This window comes from Chlamydotis macqueenii, chromosome 15 (assembly GCF_036417535.1).
Source record: "Chlamydotis macqueenii isolate bChlMac1 chromosome 15, bChlMac1.mat, whole genome shotgun sequence".
Classification (NCBI taxonomy): Eukaryota; Metazoa; Chordata; class Aves; order Otidiformes; family Otididae; genus Chlamydotis; species Chlamydotis macqueenii.
Window position 1 is genome coordinate 16,112,501 of NC_141570.1, and position 17,249 is coordinate 16,129,749.

At 36.0% G+C, this 17,249-nt stretch overlaps 1 protein-coding gene across 36 annotated transcripts in view; it reads left to right on the forward strand.

The window, feature by feature from the left end:
* RBFOX1 (RNA binding fox-1 homolog 1) overlaps positions 1-17,249 on the forward strand; it is a 968,785-nt gene that overhangs the window by 890,343 nt on the left and 61,193 nt on the right. For 29 of the 36 annotated variants that reach the window (XM_086759504.1, XM_086759528.1, XM_086759500.1 and 26 more), the window contains one exon: positions 13,573-13,653. The exons of the other annotated variants lie outside the window; for them this stretch is intronic. In XM_086759504.1, coding sequence (XP_086615630.1) covers positions 13,573-13,653 — 81 coding nt within the window. The remainder of the gene's footprint in view (positions 1-13,572; positions 13,654-17,249) is intronic. 36 annotated transcript variants of the gene reach the window in all.

The window sequence follows — 17,249 nt, forward strand, 5'->3', positions numbered from 1 at the left end:
CTTGAAGATAACGGTAAACAGTAGGACCAGTGACATGATTGTTATAGCTCTGCTTTTTTTCTGAGTGTACACTTCTGTAAAATAAAACCTTTATTTAGGAAACACATGACAGGTAGAAGTGGAGACTAAGATGCATAGCAGATGCTCAACAGACACTATGTAAGTGAAGTATTACTTGAGGACTGGAAAATACTATATATTTACAAAACAGTGTAGATTTTTCTTCCCGAGTAGCCCTTCTAAGATGGTTCTGACTTTGAAATGCACATTCTATGGTAAATTAGAATGCTCCAGAAATATGGCCATTTCATGTGGTAGCATTAATATGGATTTCCAGTGATGTGTTCATGAAGTGCGATTTTAAGACTGCTGTTGTCATTCCAAGGCCTAGCAAGTCTCCCTAATGGCTGCTGACTGTGGACAGGCCGGTGGCCTGGCTAATTGGCACATCTCCTGCCTTTCCCACAGGTCTGCTGGGAAGTCCTAAAATGACATTTCATAGAAAATGAAAGGATGGTGATTTGTTTCATTTATCATTTTCAGCATTTCACAGAATTCTACTTTTCCATATATCATAATTGGTAGCTTTTTTTTTTAAATTGGCTTATGTCCACATAGTCTCCTTCTAGTAAATAAAAAAAAGATACTATTTATGGTGCTTTTCCTCCTTATGAGACAGAAATCCTTAATGAACTTACCATTTCCATTTCAGCTTATCTTTTCCAGTAAACTTTTTATCAAGTTCTTAGGCAGGTCCTAATGAGGAAATTTTTAAGAAGCACAATGTGGTTCGTCTCACAAAGTCTTCATGTAAACTGAGAAAAAGCTTCCATTTATTTCCATATCCAATTTTAAATCCATCCCATAATGACCCATAGTTTTGCTATGTTAAGCTAGAGTCTGGTATCTTCCCCCATACACTCATCTATGGCTGGCAAAATACAGATGTGCAGTTTAGTTTCTTTACAAGGAGTACTCCGGTACGTTCTTATAAGTTGTTACATTTTTTATTTCTGTGGTTTGTTATAATATTGTTTTTTACTTGCTTATTTATTTTTATGTAGTGTATATTTTATCCGTAACACTTAGCCTTCCTTTCAGCCTTAGGCAGTCTGAAACCTAAGTTCCATGTTGTCCCTTTCAGTTATTGCAGATTTTATTTTTTTTTTTAACTCATTTGGTTTTTCTGAATGATGAATGTTTAAGCAATCTCCTGCACTCTCCTTAATGGAATGTAGAATATTGTTGCACCCGTATTACTACAACAGATCAGTCCTTTAAAGCAGATAGCTTGAGACACAGTAAGGCCATTTTAGAAGACTTTGTCCTTGTAAGTGACAGAAAATATATTTTAGGGCATATACCTGTTTGAGAGGCTTCTTTTTGACAGTTCCAGTATGCAAGGTGGGGGAAAAGATGTTACAGAAGTTACCTGGAAATCTAGTGAGTGTTCTTTTAGAGAACAGTTGATCTCAGTGACGCACAGGAGAAAATATTCTTCTCTAGTCATAACCAACAAACAAAAAAAATTCAAAATTGAGTTTGAGAGTGGAGACAGAAAGGACTTAAGATTAGTGAAGAAGAACCATTAGAACAAGTTGTGGAGCACAGCTCAATGACAACTAATAGAGATCCCATTCTCCTTTTACTTAAGCAACTAATTATGTATTATTTTTCCTGAATCATCATGAAGCGCTAGAAGTTTTTTTTAAAACTAGTTTCAAGAGTCATCTTATGTAGCTGAGTAGTTGTATTAACTTTATAAATAATCTTAACCCAGTGAGGACTACTGTAGGCACCCAATTTCTTGGGCAGTTAGTAGTTATCATTCCAAGGTGGCTTGGAAATTTTTTCCCATCAGTTAAAATGGAAGAAGGAGGAAGAGCTTGTGCTTTTGACTCTTTTATGTGCCCTCACAAGACAGAGAAGTTTTGCATGCCTGGAGCTTTTTGGCATGTTGTGGATTTGTAAGCTAGAAGTATTATTCAGGAAGCAAATTTTGTAACAAACTTCGTTTTATAAATTTGCTTAAAACTTTGAAATATGATGTTATATAAAATTAAGAAGTTAAGAATATACCACAGTACTATATATGAAAGCATAAATTTAAATAAGAGGAATACAGAGGAAGAGAGGATTCCTTCGTGTTTGCTAACACTAATTCTCTTTGTTCATGTCTTAAAGCATCTGTTTCTTGAGTGTCAGAGCACCTGGGATTCATTTCATTTTTCTAGTGTTTCTCTTTGAATTTAAATGACTCTTGCATAAGCTCAGCAAATACCCTGGAAACACTTCTCAGTGAAGGTGTTTGGAGTTTTTGAAGCTGAACTATATGCTTGCACAGCAATTCTAATCCTAGGGTAAAATTTCACTGTACCATATCTGTAAAGCATAATTTTGGTGAAAATTGGCTGTCTGTCACTGGATGAATGATTTTACAAATTGATTACATACACTTAGATTTGAACTTAACCGTTGACTAAGCAGATTTTCCTAAATATAAACATATTCTCAGTATTGTTAGCCAAACAGTTAAGCAATTTCCTAACTAAAGAAAAATTAAATAGTTTTTGTTTAATATTCCATCTGTTATATATAGATGCTCCTTTTCAAAGCATAAAACAAAGCTGTAACTGTTGATTCAAAAATGAGAGTGTTAAAGTACCGTCATACAAATGATGACATCCCAGTTAGACTAACACCACTGATGACAGCTTATGCATTTTGAAAAGTTCTGTGGAGTTGTCACAAGCCATTGTAGTGGAAGTACCAGTTTATGAAAGATTAATAAAGCCAGTAGAAAAAAATGAATTCAGCATCTGTACTAGCTATCTACTCAATAAAATCTTCAAGAATTAATTATACTTTATGCTACATTATAATGAGTTTTTCGTTAAAATGTGTATCATGGAAACTAAACAAGGATTATTTAGAGAATAATGCCAATAACTAATTTTTTGAAAGATAAATTCACTTCATTGATTACACATGTAAATCTGGAGCAAGGTTAATCAACCTGTAGTTGTCATTGTGTCGAAGTCTGCACATTTTAAAGAGAAAATCATAGATACTGTCAGTATTGCTCTTTTAAAGATGTTCCTTCTGTTTGGATGTATGTTTAATTAACACAGTATACACTTAGGCTTTGATACTGTTCCTGTGTGATCTCTGAAAGAAACTCCATACTGAAGAATTATTTTATTAGCTGTTCTGGGCTCGAAAAAAAAGGTGTAGAAATCAAGTAATACATAGAGAAATTGAAAAAGTCTAAATAGGTATTGTAAGGAAGGAAGTAGGCAAAAGTTCTCTAGCCTCTGTTCCTCCTTGTATGTTTTTTACAAAGGAGTAAGGTGCCTGCCTTCATTCTGAGATCTGGAATTAAAAAAAAACCCCTACTTATCCCTTTGAACTACTAGGTAATAAATTTCCTCGGTGGTAGTTCTGCCAGGTAGCACTTATGCAAATTTCTTGTTTTCTTTAAGTAAACTTGGTCCTTTTATAATGTCTGACCCAAAGTCAAAGCAATGTCTATGAGTTAGGCTTGGAATGATGAATTCATTTGCGTGAGGAAATCTGAATTCTACTTTAACACGTTTTGTGAGTCGGGGGATAAATACAGGAGCAGGTATCATCATAATTAAACATGTGGTTGTGACTGCACCTTGATTTAGTACCTTGTTCTAGCACAAAACACCACGTGCATTAAAAGTACATTGTAGTTAGCTTACGGAAGGGAAATCCACAGACCATTATTAAATGTACAGAAGCTGCTTTGGGTTTAGGAAGTCCTTGAGCTGCAAATGGTTGGAAACTAGGTTAACACCTGTAAGAAGAGTATCGTGCTTGCTATCATCTTGTACTTTACCTTAGGTGCACACTTTTGCTGATTTTAATTTTTTTTTTTTTTTTAGTTAAATCTAACATGTCAAAATGTTAAGCAAATGACAGCAAGACAACTGAGACTATAGGAGCAATATGGAGGTCATATTGTTATATTAGTCAGTGGCCACCCAGTTAAACTATTTGGATTCCATCTTGACATTAAGTTTTGAAGTGGAATGATCTGTTCAGCTCAGTTGTCAACTAGTCGAGTAGTCCCGCTCATCTCGGATACATACCTTTGTTTAGTTTAAGGTTGCTGTTGTTTGAAGCAGCATTTTTCTGTAGTCCTCCTCTTTTCCCTAGTGAGGTGATATGATACATTTGAGCAGCCCCCACACAGATCTAGCATAATCATTGTGGAATGCAGTGGTGATCATACTCTAACATAGACATTTCATACCCATCAAATAAGATTTTTGACACTAGACCAGACACTTCTTAATAAAATCATAGAAATGTGGATTGGAACTGACTTGTGGAGGTCGTGCAGTACAGCTTTCTTTTTGAAGAACTAACACCAGGGCTAGATCATGTGAGCCATGTATTTGTGTGTATCTACAAAGTCAGAGATTTATGATCTTCTTTGGGTAACTCTTTCCAGTACTGCACTGCCCTACTAATGAAAAACATTTTTCTTATGTCCAACCTAAATCTCCCAAGCTACAGTTGGTGGCCATTGAACTTGTTTATTATAATCTGCTACCATTCCAATGAGATTTTGGCTCCACCATCTTTGTAACTTTTCTTCAAGTAGAGAAATCTATGAGATTGCCTTTTAACTTCCTCTTTGCCAGACTAATCGAGTTCATTTCCCTCAACCTTTCTTTACAGGGCACGAGCTCTAAACCACCGCCCATCTTGGTTTCAATCCAACATATCCACTCCAGTTTCTCTACGTTTCAGTGGAACTGGGGTGGCAGTAGGTTTAAAAACTGGATGCAGTATTCCTGTGGCAGTCTTGTTGGCATGAAGTTTTTATATATTGGGGGGAATAACAACAGCTCTCGGTCTGCTGGCCATGTTTCCATGTTTCTCTTCTTTTCACCTAGTATACAGTTTGCCTTGTTTGTTTAAATGTTACATTAATAAAACAAAAGAAAGCATTCTGATCAAGCAGGAGCTGTGCTGTCCTTCCTTCATTATTACATTGCTTCTAACTTCTTGGGTGTTTGTTCAAATGTTTCTTATTGTGGATACAATTGATCAATTTTTAAAGGGCGAGTAAGAAAGCTGAGTGCTGTGCTTTATTCACAAAGAAAATCTTTTGAGGAACAATAATGCTTGAACTTCTCTTATTTAAATACGTCATTCTGGTGGCTAAAAAGGAAATATGTTCTGTGGCTTCCTGATTAGTGACAGACCAAAAAAAAAATTAAATATGGTGGCAGCCTAAAACTGTCTAATTATAAATATTATACTGAGATATTTTCTTTCCACAACTGTCGCCCTGGTCTCCTGTTGTTAACACATCAGTTTGCAGCATTAGTGTGGTTTTTAAGCAAATCTGAAAATTATCTCCGCTTGCCACATGCTGGGTTGGGGTTTGCAGAGCAGGTTTAGTACACGCAAAATAGATTCTGTTTGCAAGAAACTGCCCTGGGAGCTGTACTGTGGAGGCTCCCCGTGCACACCGAGTGTCAGATGTCACGCAGATTGGCTTTTGGACAGTTTTGGACCATGTGTGCTGGGGTTGGCTGCTTCAGGGGACAAGGCTAAACCTGGTCCAGAGTAAACTCTCCAGACTGTGGATGAGGTAGATTTAGAGGCTGGATGTAAAACCAGCTGGTTTATAGCTACTGTCTCACCAGTTGCATGACAAGAGAGGTCAGCTTGGGTGTGCAGTGCATGGACTTGAGGTCTAGACTAGAGTACGCATGGTGGTTGTCTGATAGAATAAAACTGAGACTGTAATTTAGATAGCAGCTATGGATGTATGTAAAAAGCAATGACTTAAGAATCTCTCAGAGGAAAATTTAAGACAAACTGCAAGGTCACCGCTAAAATACTTGTTTGTTCAGGACTGGGTGGGATATTTGCAATGCTGAGTAAGTTAATAGCAGTTATGCAGAGGAATAAATTCCTCTGATTAGAAGAATAACAAAGTTAGGAATATCCATGTGTTAGGATGGACAGTCAGGCAGACAAACTATTCCAAAATGTAAAGTAATAAAATAATATATGAAATAAAAATTTAATACAGTTAAGTGGAATGGAAAACAACTCTGTGTTAAACTATGACTAATCTGTAATTTAATGCTAAAGCAGTTTAAGATTATGTTGAATTGTATTCAAAACGTTTAGCTAATGTTTTCTGTTTCATCTTCTGCATTTTGTTTCCATTTTGGGCACTGGATAACACAATCGCCAATATGCTTGCATTGTAATTGCATTTCATAATACTTATTAAGAGTACATTTCAAAATAGTGAGTTTTCATTCATTTACTCATTTGTGGAGGTAGCTGAATGAAGCTGTGCTTTACAGTGCTACACAATCTGTCAGTTTGGTGGTCAGATTTTCTTTGTGAAAGTTGTTTTGGGGAATCTACAAGCATAGACCTACATCTAGTAGAAGTGAATGTTTTAGTGTGGAAACATTGCATTATCATTTTTGTAATGTTTTTTCATGCTTCTGGAATCTGAATGGGCTAGGGAGGAAATAGTCTAACTAAAGGCAGGATTATGCATGATGATTCAATTTTTGCTCTTTTATATTTTCAACTTGTCATTCAGAAGATAATTTTATTTGTAAGTTAAAACCAACATCCATTGGGGTAAGCAAATAGAACTGAGGGATTAGTGATTTGCATCTCTGCATCTAATTGCATTAGATTTGCATCTCTGTCTTATTGATTTACTGAAATAGGTAATTTACACAGAAAATAGTGTCTTGACACAATATGAGAGGATAAAATATAAACACATCTACTTGTAATCCCCCCAGGGCCATGGTGAAACTGTAGTGTTTGTGTTTGAACAGAAAGGCTCTGGTTCCATTTATTCTGTGATTCTATTCATATTGCAGTCTTTATTCATCAGCAGATGTATGGGTATGACCCATTTCAGTTAGCAGCAGAATATAAATGGATTTTTTTATGTTTTCAAGTATCCTATTTCAAGAATAGGATAATAACAGCGCAGAGTTTATATTTATAGTTCAGAATTTCTCTCATGTTTGTTTCTTGAAGTTACAAATTAACCAGCATCAGGAACCAAGCGTAACCATTGTTTACATAGATTTTAGCCTGCTAGGAGGACCTAGAAAGATTAGGAATAAAGATTTTATTTTCAGAGGCCCTGAACAATTTCAGTGGGACACATCTCCCAGTGTAAGATAATGGCAGTGAATATCGCTGAATAACTATTTGTTTGTATCTATAGCCCAGAGTAAACATATTTTGTATGTTTAGGAAGGAAAAGCTGCAGTTATGGGCAATACTGACAGTACCACTTCATTTTTTTTTTCTTTTCTTTTTTTTTTTTTTTTTTTTTTTTTTTTTTTACATGATTACATAGTGCATTTCCAGTTTTAGATTTTTGGTGACAGTATGTGAATAAGGAGTTACACTTGGATGCCAATGATAAAAACTCACTAGCAAGCACAAGTAAACTCTTTAGGCTTGTTATGTGTTGTGGTACAAGCAGCAGTTGAGTTTGTGTGACACAGTTTTCAGTTAAAAGACAAGGAAAGGAATGTCTGTGGCTGATAAATAATTTTAAAATTATATTTGTAAAGGACAGTTTATTGCAACTGTTTTGCACCGTGAATGGAAATATGACATAAATTGTTCCTGTGTAATACAGCCCATCTGCGGTAAGGTTGGCATGCTGATGAGAACCAGGTCAGTCACACCGTGGGGGGTTTTGGGCTGGCGTTACAGTGCCCCATACCAGTGGTACCATGGCACAGACTGAAGTTGCCACTAAAAAACAGTGATTATGCTGTGCTGCATTGTCGAGTTATACCAGAGCTGCAGGCTTTGTTGCTCGTCCAATTTTCACTTACATGATATGAAGACCTACCAATCCCAGTACGCGACTTAATATACTGGACACTGAATATATATAAATGGGGAGAGAGGTCTGTGTCCCAAAGGTCTGTAAAGATAGGACCAGCAAAGAATAACTGGAAGGATGGCTTACAGATTGTGCCTGTTGTAACAGGCATTGCTGTTCCCCGAGTCATTGCCTAAGTTCACTGGGTGTTTTGGTGACATGTGAAGAGAAGTGATAATAAAGAAAAGTGCACTATGCTTAGGAAAGTGATGGAAGGAAAATTGGTACTTTAAGTAGAATTTTTCAATAAAGGGATCCCATAAAATACCTCCAGCACTCCAGTAATTTTTTTTTCTTCTTCCTCCTGTTTTTAATAACTTATGTGAGGTTATGTGTGGGTCAGGGACTTACTACATAAGTATAAGTGTAGAAAGTATACACAGGTTATTCAATAATTGAATGTATTTCAGGTTTGCTGTTAGAAGGTAATATAGATACTGATTTGGGCTTACAGAAATCACATTTGGACATTGACTACTTTAGATTCTCCTCCCTACCATGCAATTATCCTGTTTAAGTGAAACTCCATATATAATTTTAAGGGAATTAAATATAGGTTTTGTTTGTTTTCTTAACATATTAGAAGAAAGGAGGTGTGGGGTTTTTTTGGATGATGCTGCTTTATTCCTTGTTAATAATGGATGAAAAAACTCAGTGTCAACACATCCATCCATGAACGGTTCAGTATTATTCCATTTATAAAAAGATTCCAAATAATTGAAGACACTCAAGAAGCACTCTTTCTGGAATTAACAGCATATTTAAACACATACTGAGGCCGTGGAGTTTGACTACAGATAATTAAGGGCTAAGAGAATACTTAAACTATTATATATTCAAGATACTCTCTTTAAATTCCCTAGTCAAATGAGACAATAGAAGCTAACATACGATATTTTTGTGCAACAAAATGGCACTCTTAGATGTTTCTGATCCATTTCTGTGACACATTTTGAAATAACCCATCATAGAACAATATTTCAGACTGGAACAAAGATAATGCTATTTCTGCCTGGAAAGGCCAATATTAAATTACACTTTTAGAGCAGCAAATCAAGAGCAGACATGGAATTTTTATGAGGATCTTTGATATACTAGTAAATCTCCTGAATTGTTCATGAGACATGCAGCCTTATAGTTTTCTTCATGTGTTATATACAGAAGAGGAATTAGTTATATAGAAATAATAGTTATTGCGGAAGACACAAAGAAAAACAGTGATCAGAATGTCTAAGAGAAGATGGGCTATGTAATGTCCAGCTGTACTGGGAGAAAGGCAAAATGAAATAGCAATCACTAAATTTAATAAATAATGCAACTTCTAGATTAGATTAATAAAATAACAGTTTTATAATAATATCAACAAAATGGGACACAAATATTTTTAGCTTTTTTTTTTTTTTTTTTCACTTTTTCCTGTAGGTTTGTTTGTATTTTTTTTTTTGGCGAATAGTGTTATAGAATGTATGAACTGACTTGCCGAAAGCGGTAAGAGACTTTTATCGGGAACACAGTAGAATGAACATGTATAAGGAAGAGCTGCTGTACCTGGTAAGCTAAGTGCACAATGCGTTAGAGTGATACAGTCTTCACTAAATCTCCTTCTGTGTAGTAACTTCCTTAGTTCCTATATTACAAACTCTCATTTTGCCTACCTGTGCGCCAGCACCCAGTGTAGACCAGCCCTGGGTATTGACTTGATTAATTTCTGCCACTGAAAATGCTTATGTGATCACTTGCTTGTTATGATGGAGGTAGTCGTACCTTGTACAGAACTCAGTTCCGCTGTCCTCTTCAGAGCTTTCAGAAGAGCTTTTGATGAAGCCAGGTTTTAGGATTCCCAGAGTGAAAGTAGGAAATCAGTTTTTCCCTTTGGCTTACTTAGTAACTTGCTGGGATTTAGCTGTGGAATGTAACAGAGTGCTACGGTGCAAGTTCTGTCCTCTTCCCTTTTGTAAATCCCCCAAAATCCTGGGGGAATAAATAACAGCATGGTAAGTTGGAAACTTTTTGTCTGCGAGCAAAGGCCGTCTGTACTGGGAGGTGATGCATTGTAAACTCGGTTTCTCAGTAACGGTGTGTCGACGTCATACAGTGCTGGCAGTGAAGGTTTCTACGAGTTTCATCTCCTTCCTGTGACAGGAGGGAGCTATTCCCATGATCAAGGCCTTGCAACTCTATTAATTTTACATCAGCAGCACAATATTAACTAGTGATATTAATTTTTTTCGGCTGAAAATATTTCAATTTCTCTTCCACAAAGGATGCTATAAGAGATTCCAACTAGTCATGCAAATGCTTTTAAACTTCTTCCAGATCTTCACTTCTAAGTGGTCTGTAGTGCTGGCTACACGGTGGCTACAGTTAGGCCCAAAAGCTATTTTTAACAGAAGTGGTTTAAAATCCTTTATAACTTATAGAAAGTCCTCCTGTTGTTGATCCTGGGTTCTCCTTAGCTACCTGAGTATTTCAGAAACGCAATGAACTTTGTCATATGTCAGGTATGAGCCTGTGGGTAGTCTGTGCATCATCATTTGTACATTGGGATTTCTGCTTATGCTGTGTGGATTAATTTGCTTAAATCATGTAAATAAGAACTATACAGAAGACCTTATTTTTGAAAGTATGAAAAAATTAGAAAAATACTTTTGCTCAAATATCTTGGAACCACTGGAAAGTGAATTTTTACTATTATAACAATATTAATGATTTCGCATTATTTTTCTCACAGCTTTGAATATTTTTAGAGGAATTATTTTCTCAAAATAACTGTAGTGCTTTAACAAAGGACCTAATCACACAGTACATTCTTAATCATGGACTGTAGGTGAAAGCATTGGAGGAAGAGAAGTGATGGAGTGAGTCAGGAGGGGCTTTCTGCTGATGATCTCCAGAAGTCTGTATCGCTGGTCATGTGTCTGCTGTGACCAAACAAGTGGATGCTTATATTAGGAAAAAAAAAAACAAACAACCATGTAGATTGTTATTAATGAGAAAATATCAGGCTTACGTATGCTGGTACAGAAGGCATTGCAGAATTAAAGATTAACTTTGCATGACTGTAATTTTTTTTTTAAGTTCATCAGCTCCATGATATTACTAAATTACAGTTTGAACAGAAATAGTAAGAACTTTATATTAAAATCCTCTTTCTTTTTTAAAAAAACCCCAAAACTGAAAACCAACGACTCTTTATTCTGTCATGCTCCAATTTAGTGTTCTACAGTAAAAATAATATTTATTTTTATTATGGAATTTATAGATTGTTTCAATTTTCTGAAGTTTATCCAGAAGATCTTACTGTAAATAAGTCAATCTTTCTCCAGTTGCATTAATTACAATTGAAATATTTTAAGACCGAAGGGCAGCTGAAATAATAGCTGAAATAATATTTTTTTCACTGAAGTAGATTTAAAAGTTTCATATTCTTCTAAGAAAATCTAATAATAGTGATTTAGATATTAGTATTAGTTTTGTGTAGAAACTTGAAGGCAGATTGTCAACATGTAATTAGAAAGCTCTGTGCAACAAATTAAATGCACACTAGTAGCATGGATGAAAAAAAGAATCTGTTTTGAAGTACTTTCATTAGAAATTAGAAGACTTGAGTAGGGAAAATTAGATTCATATGAGATGGAATCAGGAAAAAAATGTAAGTATGTTAGCTGCAAAGAATAGGAAAACACCTGCGGACCATGGAACAAGCAAAGTATCATCTAGAATTTACATTGGATAATATAAGTAAACTATAATCTTCAATTTCTAGAAACCTTTATATATTTACTAAATATATTTGAAGTCATTGTAGTTACATTACTCTTAAACCTTAATGAAAATTTCTGATTTTAATAATTTCTTTCCTTTCCACATTTCACTCCGCTGGATGACTGCCTCTGTGTCCTTAGCTCACTTGCATTTTCAGGCTTCCATAGTAGCACAAGTTTTGAAGCATCGATGCTGTTAAATACATCCATGCTCCAACGTACACATCCCTAGTGCCACGTGTGTTGGTAGCTCCTGTTTATCCACTAGCCTGAAAATGATGCTTGCCATGAGAATTTCAGTAGGTCAGTTAACAGTTTCCACTTGTGAATGTTTTTGGAAGACTGGGAGGGATATATATTAATATAGTTAGCTATATGCTGTCTTTAAGGCAAAAGCCATTTTTTTTTATCTTGTTTTATCTTTCAGATTAGTAGTGGATGGCTAGAAGAAAGCAAGCATCTCCAAATTCTGTTAGTTAAGGGTATGCAATTCTCTGGGAAGGTTAGAAGCATAATATTTCTTGAGATTTCCAGCGCTCACAGTCTTAGCTAAATTGTATAAATTCCAAGAATTATTTTCCTGCAGTATTTCCTCTATTTCTACTTCAAATGACAGCTGCAATCAATAATCAAAGAACTGGTTAATGACACAAATTTTTTAAAACGTTTTTTTGAAAGAACTGTGGTCTGATAAGGGAATGTTTGTTGAGAAGTGCTCTTCTGATCCTGTATGGAAACCTTGCCTACCATTTGTAATCAGTCTTATCCTTCCCAACATATTTGACTCAACTCTGCCGAGTTACATGGCTTGTATAAGTTAGTGTGCAACTTTTGAAGTCTCACAAACCTTCAAGTGAATTTAGTTTTTTTTTTGAAATTGCATGATTGACAAGTCCTGACAGCTTGAAGTACGTCAGTGTATGTATGTATCTAATTTTGTGTGTGTCTGTGCAGAACAGATGTGTCACATCCTGCTCGCCCTGGTGGGCTGTGTTCCAGAAGTGCAGAAGTTTTTTTTCCTAGTGTGAAAGTGTAGTTGTTCTACCTCTAATCAATGTTCAATATGCATTCAGCTAAGGCTGCTAAAATATAATTTTTAAAAGATGTTGAAATAGTAAGGTAATGTAAGGTGATTTTAAAGAACCTAGGAAATAATCCTATACCTCTGTCATTTCTTCAAAATGAACATGCATTGCAAAAGTATTGTTTTAAATTGATTTGGTTATTACTTTTACTTTTTCTAAAAAAAAAGTTTCATTTCTTTTACTTGGTTTTGCTCTTAATCCTGAATCCAACTTATATCTTGGAAAGTAGCTTATCTTGGAAAGTAGCATTTCTCACTTGAGAAAAAAAATACTGAAATCCTCACATGTATTAGTAAAATTTCAATTTTGCTTGCACCCGTGTTAAATTAAGTGATGTAACCAAGATCGTACTCGGCTCAACACCTGTGGTCTGATTGGTCCACTGCATTTGCTGAGCAGCCTCTCACTTCAGCCGCTGGCGGGGAGAGGAGAAGCCAGGAGCTGGGTGGTGCGGGAGGGCTGGTGGCTCCTGGCCGCAGCAGAGCTGACTCGGACGCTTCTCCTTCAGAGAGCGGGCAGGGAAGGGAAGGGAGAGTGAGCAGCTGGCGAGGGACAGGGCGCAGAAAAAAGGGTGTGTGCATTTTGGTGGATGTCTGTGCTTTGCTTTTTCCAGTGTCAAATTGTGCATGGTTATTGGGGCTCTTTCTGCTTTGAAGTCAAAGGACAAAAAGCGCCCCTGCTTTGCTGCACTGCTCCGATGATGACTTTATTTCTGTGTTGAGATAAAAATGCAGGTTTAGTTCGAGTGCTCCAAAACCAGATACCACTCTCTCTCTCTTTCTTGTAGGCAGGGTGCTGCTGTGCCAGGCAAACCAGGAGGGATCTCCCGTGTACAGTGCCCCCAGTTCACTAGTATACACATCCACAAGTAAGCTAGTGTTACGGCTCTTTCGGTTTTTTTTTGTTTTGTGACAAAAGCACATGAATGTGAATGAAGCCCCCTAAAAATGTCAAGTTTCCCAGTAGCTCTTGTTAAGGTAAATGTGGTATTTGTAAACATATGTGAGTAATGTCAACAGATAATTCAGTGGTTTTAGTTGCATCTTTATCCTCAAAGTATGTTTTATTTCTATTTAAAAAATTCACCTATATTGCCGTGTTCTGCTGCAGAAATGGTCAAAAGTTTTACAACAACACTGAGATCTTCTGAAATCCAGTACTGTTGTGCACTCTGCATTGTCTGTAGAAGATGAAGTTGTGTTTCTTTTTCCTTCCTGGTCGCAACTGTGATTTAATACACAAAAAGTCTTCTATCGTGCTGCCGTTTGATTGTGTCAGGAAGCAAATGGATGTGAAGTCTTTTTTTAAAAAACGAAAAAGACTGTGTGCAAGTGAGTATGTTGAATTATAAAAGGCTGCCCTAATAAAAACAGCAAAGACAAACGGAAATGCAGGATGCTGCCATCTGCCATTTTCTGTACAATACTTTGGAGTAGAAATGTATCCTCTGAAATTCTGAAGCAGAAGTGGAACTGATTTTTTTTCTGAGGCTGTTTTAGATTGTATTGGTGGTACCACTGATGTTCATTCTGAAATCTAGTTTGATAAGAAGCCTCCAGCGGAATAAAACAGTAATAGTTGCTCCTTGCTGAACTGGGGTGAGCAGCAGCATTTGCTATGGTTCTCAGCAGTCCTCTGTAAAGAAAATATTTTACATTGTCTGACTTAACATTATCAGATATGCTGATTGTGAAGATTGTATTGAACCTAGAATGCAATTCTACTCTTCTAAAGCTTATCTAGACTACTAAAATAATTAATTTTATTAGTTCAAACCAGGACTGAGGACAAAAGAGTTCCGTAGGGATCACCTGTACAGCCATGTAACTCTCTTACGTCAGCGGCTACGGATATCACCCCTAGAGCTGCTGCTTTTACAGTGTCAATACAGGTTCGGTTTTCAAATCAGGAGTCTACAAATGCTTATTGAACTAACAAAATATATGAAGTGTTTTAAATTGGAACTGAAGTGATCAGTTAAATCTGCATTTGCTTCCAGGTGCTCCAACAATATTCTGTACTATGTCACCTTTCCCAGGCAGTTTTTTTTTCTGATCCATCTAGTAACATAGAGATGAAATACTTACTGTATTAATCAGTGTTCCCTGTAGTATATTTTTAGTGCATTATTCCTTTTTGACTGAAATTGCCAATCTTTGACTGAAGAGTCTTTTCCTAAAAAATTATCAAAACGTTTAATTCGTCTCGCTGTTAGGGAGCTTCTTTTGGAGGAGGGAGGGCAGTGTTTGGTTTTTATTTTCTGGAAATTGCTCTAAATAAAGCCTTTCCTAAGTTTACCTGTTGCTCCTATTATCTCACTGAGTTCTATCCTAGGAAATTTATTTCTATTGCTGTTTATGTTGTACAGTATTTTCGCTATTATTAAATCCCTAGGTAGTTGTTGTATAGCTAGCGGAGCTCTATACTTCACTGTTTCCATTATGTCTCGTGAGTCAGTCCTTTTAAAAAAATCTTATTTTGCAGTGGTGCTCCTTGAATAATGATATCCTAGCAAACACCTGTTTGTTTTCAATTATGCCAAATGCATAAGTAAACAGAATTTGCCTATCTGCCTCCCACTGGGCAATGTGTAATACATAGTTTCATAACAGAGATTGCTAGTAGCCCTTGCAGTAGAAATTACCACACTTTTCTTGAATCTGTGTATTTGCAAGTTATGATTTTTCTTTTATTGTGTATGGTATTTCATATTACCAAAATGTTGTTTCCCCCACAGCGTTAAAATTCTTAATAATACAAAATTGCTACAATTGCTAATGATTGTAATTAGGTTTTTTATTTCTCCTAATTACAAAACTTTCAATGAAGATGTAAAATAGTCTAATTTCTATAAGAAATTGTACTAAGAAGTGAATAGAGATGAAGCTCGAGTTTTGTCTCATATACTTTATTATTTGAAAGATCTTCTATACTCCATTTTTATGCACATTTGTAATATTGAAATGATAACTGATAAGTCAACATTAATGTCTAGGAGACTAATATTTTTACTATTATCATTCCATGTAGACAACAGTATTGCAGCCTTCATCTTTGAATAATTTGTTAATTGTTCATTCTGTTTCTGCCAGTATTGTAACTATGTAATAGTTCAGAACAGCATACAATGCAAGAATGAAGAGGTTTTAAATCTGTAATTGTTTTATCGGAAGGGAAAGAGTCAGCTGAGATTTTTCAAGCCATCTGAGAGGCGTGGAGTTCATTGAATGCTAATGGAATTTAGGTATTTTCAGATATTTGGAAGAGGATAGTCCCCATTTTTAGACATGTTGTTGTCTTTAACTTGTCTGTTTGTATTTTGTTCCACAGTTGTATTCTATAACGAATGAAGGACTTAAGCATGGTTCTAAAATGTATTTTTCTTAATTTGGCTAGCTTTATTTCTCACTTAACTGTTTGACTTTTAATTGTATTTCTCACTAGTAGTCTCTGATGAGACTGAGCACTTTTGCCCCATATTTTGGCTAGTCAGAAGGAAGAGAGCATTTCTTGGAGCTACTCTTTCCCTTCTGGTATTTTATTTCCCCAGGATACATTTTATGTATCCTATTGTACATTTCCCAGTACGGTGATTAGTTACACCTCTGAATATGTCAGGAGATGGAAACATGGCTCTGCTTCCTTTCATCACTTCTCGCCCTTCACATAATACAGAAAGAAATGAGCTGTTTCTTCTGCAAGCAGTGGAACAAATCAGTAGCAGTAGTCTCTCATGCCTCATCTGTTCTCTTCTGCTGAAGCAGAAGATGGGACCTGGATCAGTTTTTCATTTGCACGTCTATTCTGGGAATAGACAATTCGTTATGTAGAAAGCAGTTTCGGCATGCAAATGCATTCACATCCCTTGGTGGGACAGATTATTTGTCTTACTGAGACAACGAAAGTAAGGAAGCTCATGGTCTCATCTTGGCTGCTGTAGATTCCCGTAACATCTCAAGGACAGAACAACTGATTTCAGTTAAATCCTTCATCATCATCCTATTGCAGCAAGTATTGGAAGGAGATATATCCAGAAAGTAGAGACTAGAGTACACCAGGTCCCAACCAGTAAGTAAGCATTCACTGGAAGCTTCCTGGAGGCCCATGATGTCTCACTGGAACTTAGTAAATACGGCAGTTTGGCTGCACATAACTGACAGTCTCTTTTTGCACCCACTTCTTTAGACTAATTGCTCCACAGGAAATTTTAAAATCCTGCAGAAATTTGTATCTACTGTTAAATAAGAAATATATCAAGAAAAATTTTGGAACTTTTAAAAATTGAAGCCACTTGAGAGTAGGATCCATGAGAATATTAAGACCCTGCTGGACAAAAGGAGGATTCAAAAGAAGAAAAAATTCTGTCACTGAATATCTGTTATCACCATTCTGCAAAGGACAGTGATATAGCTGGGTATGTATTGTTAAAACCAGCAAAAAATATTAATCTGAATTTGTGCAAGG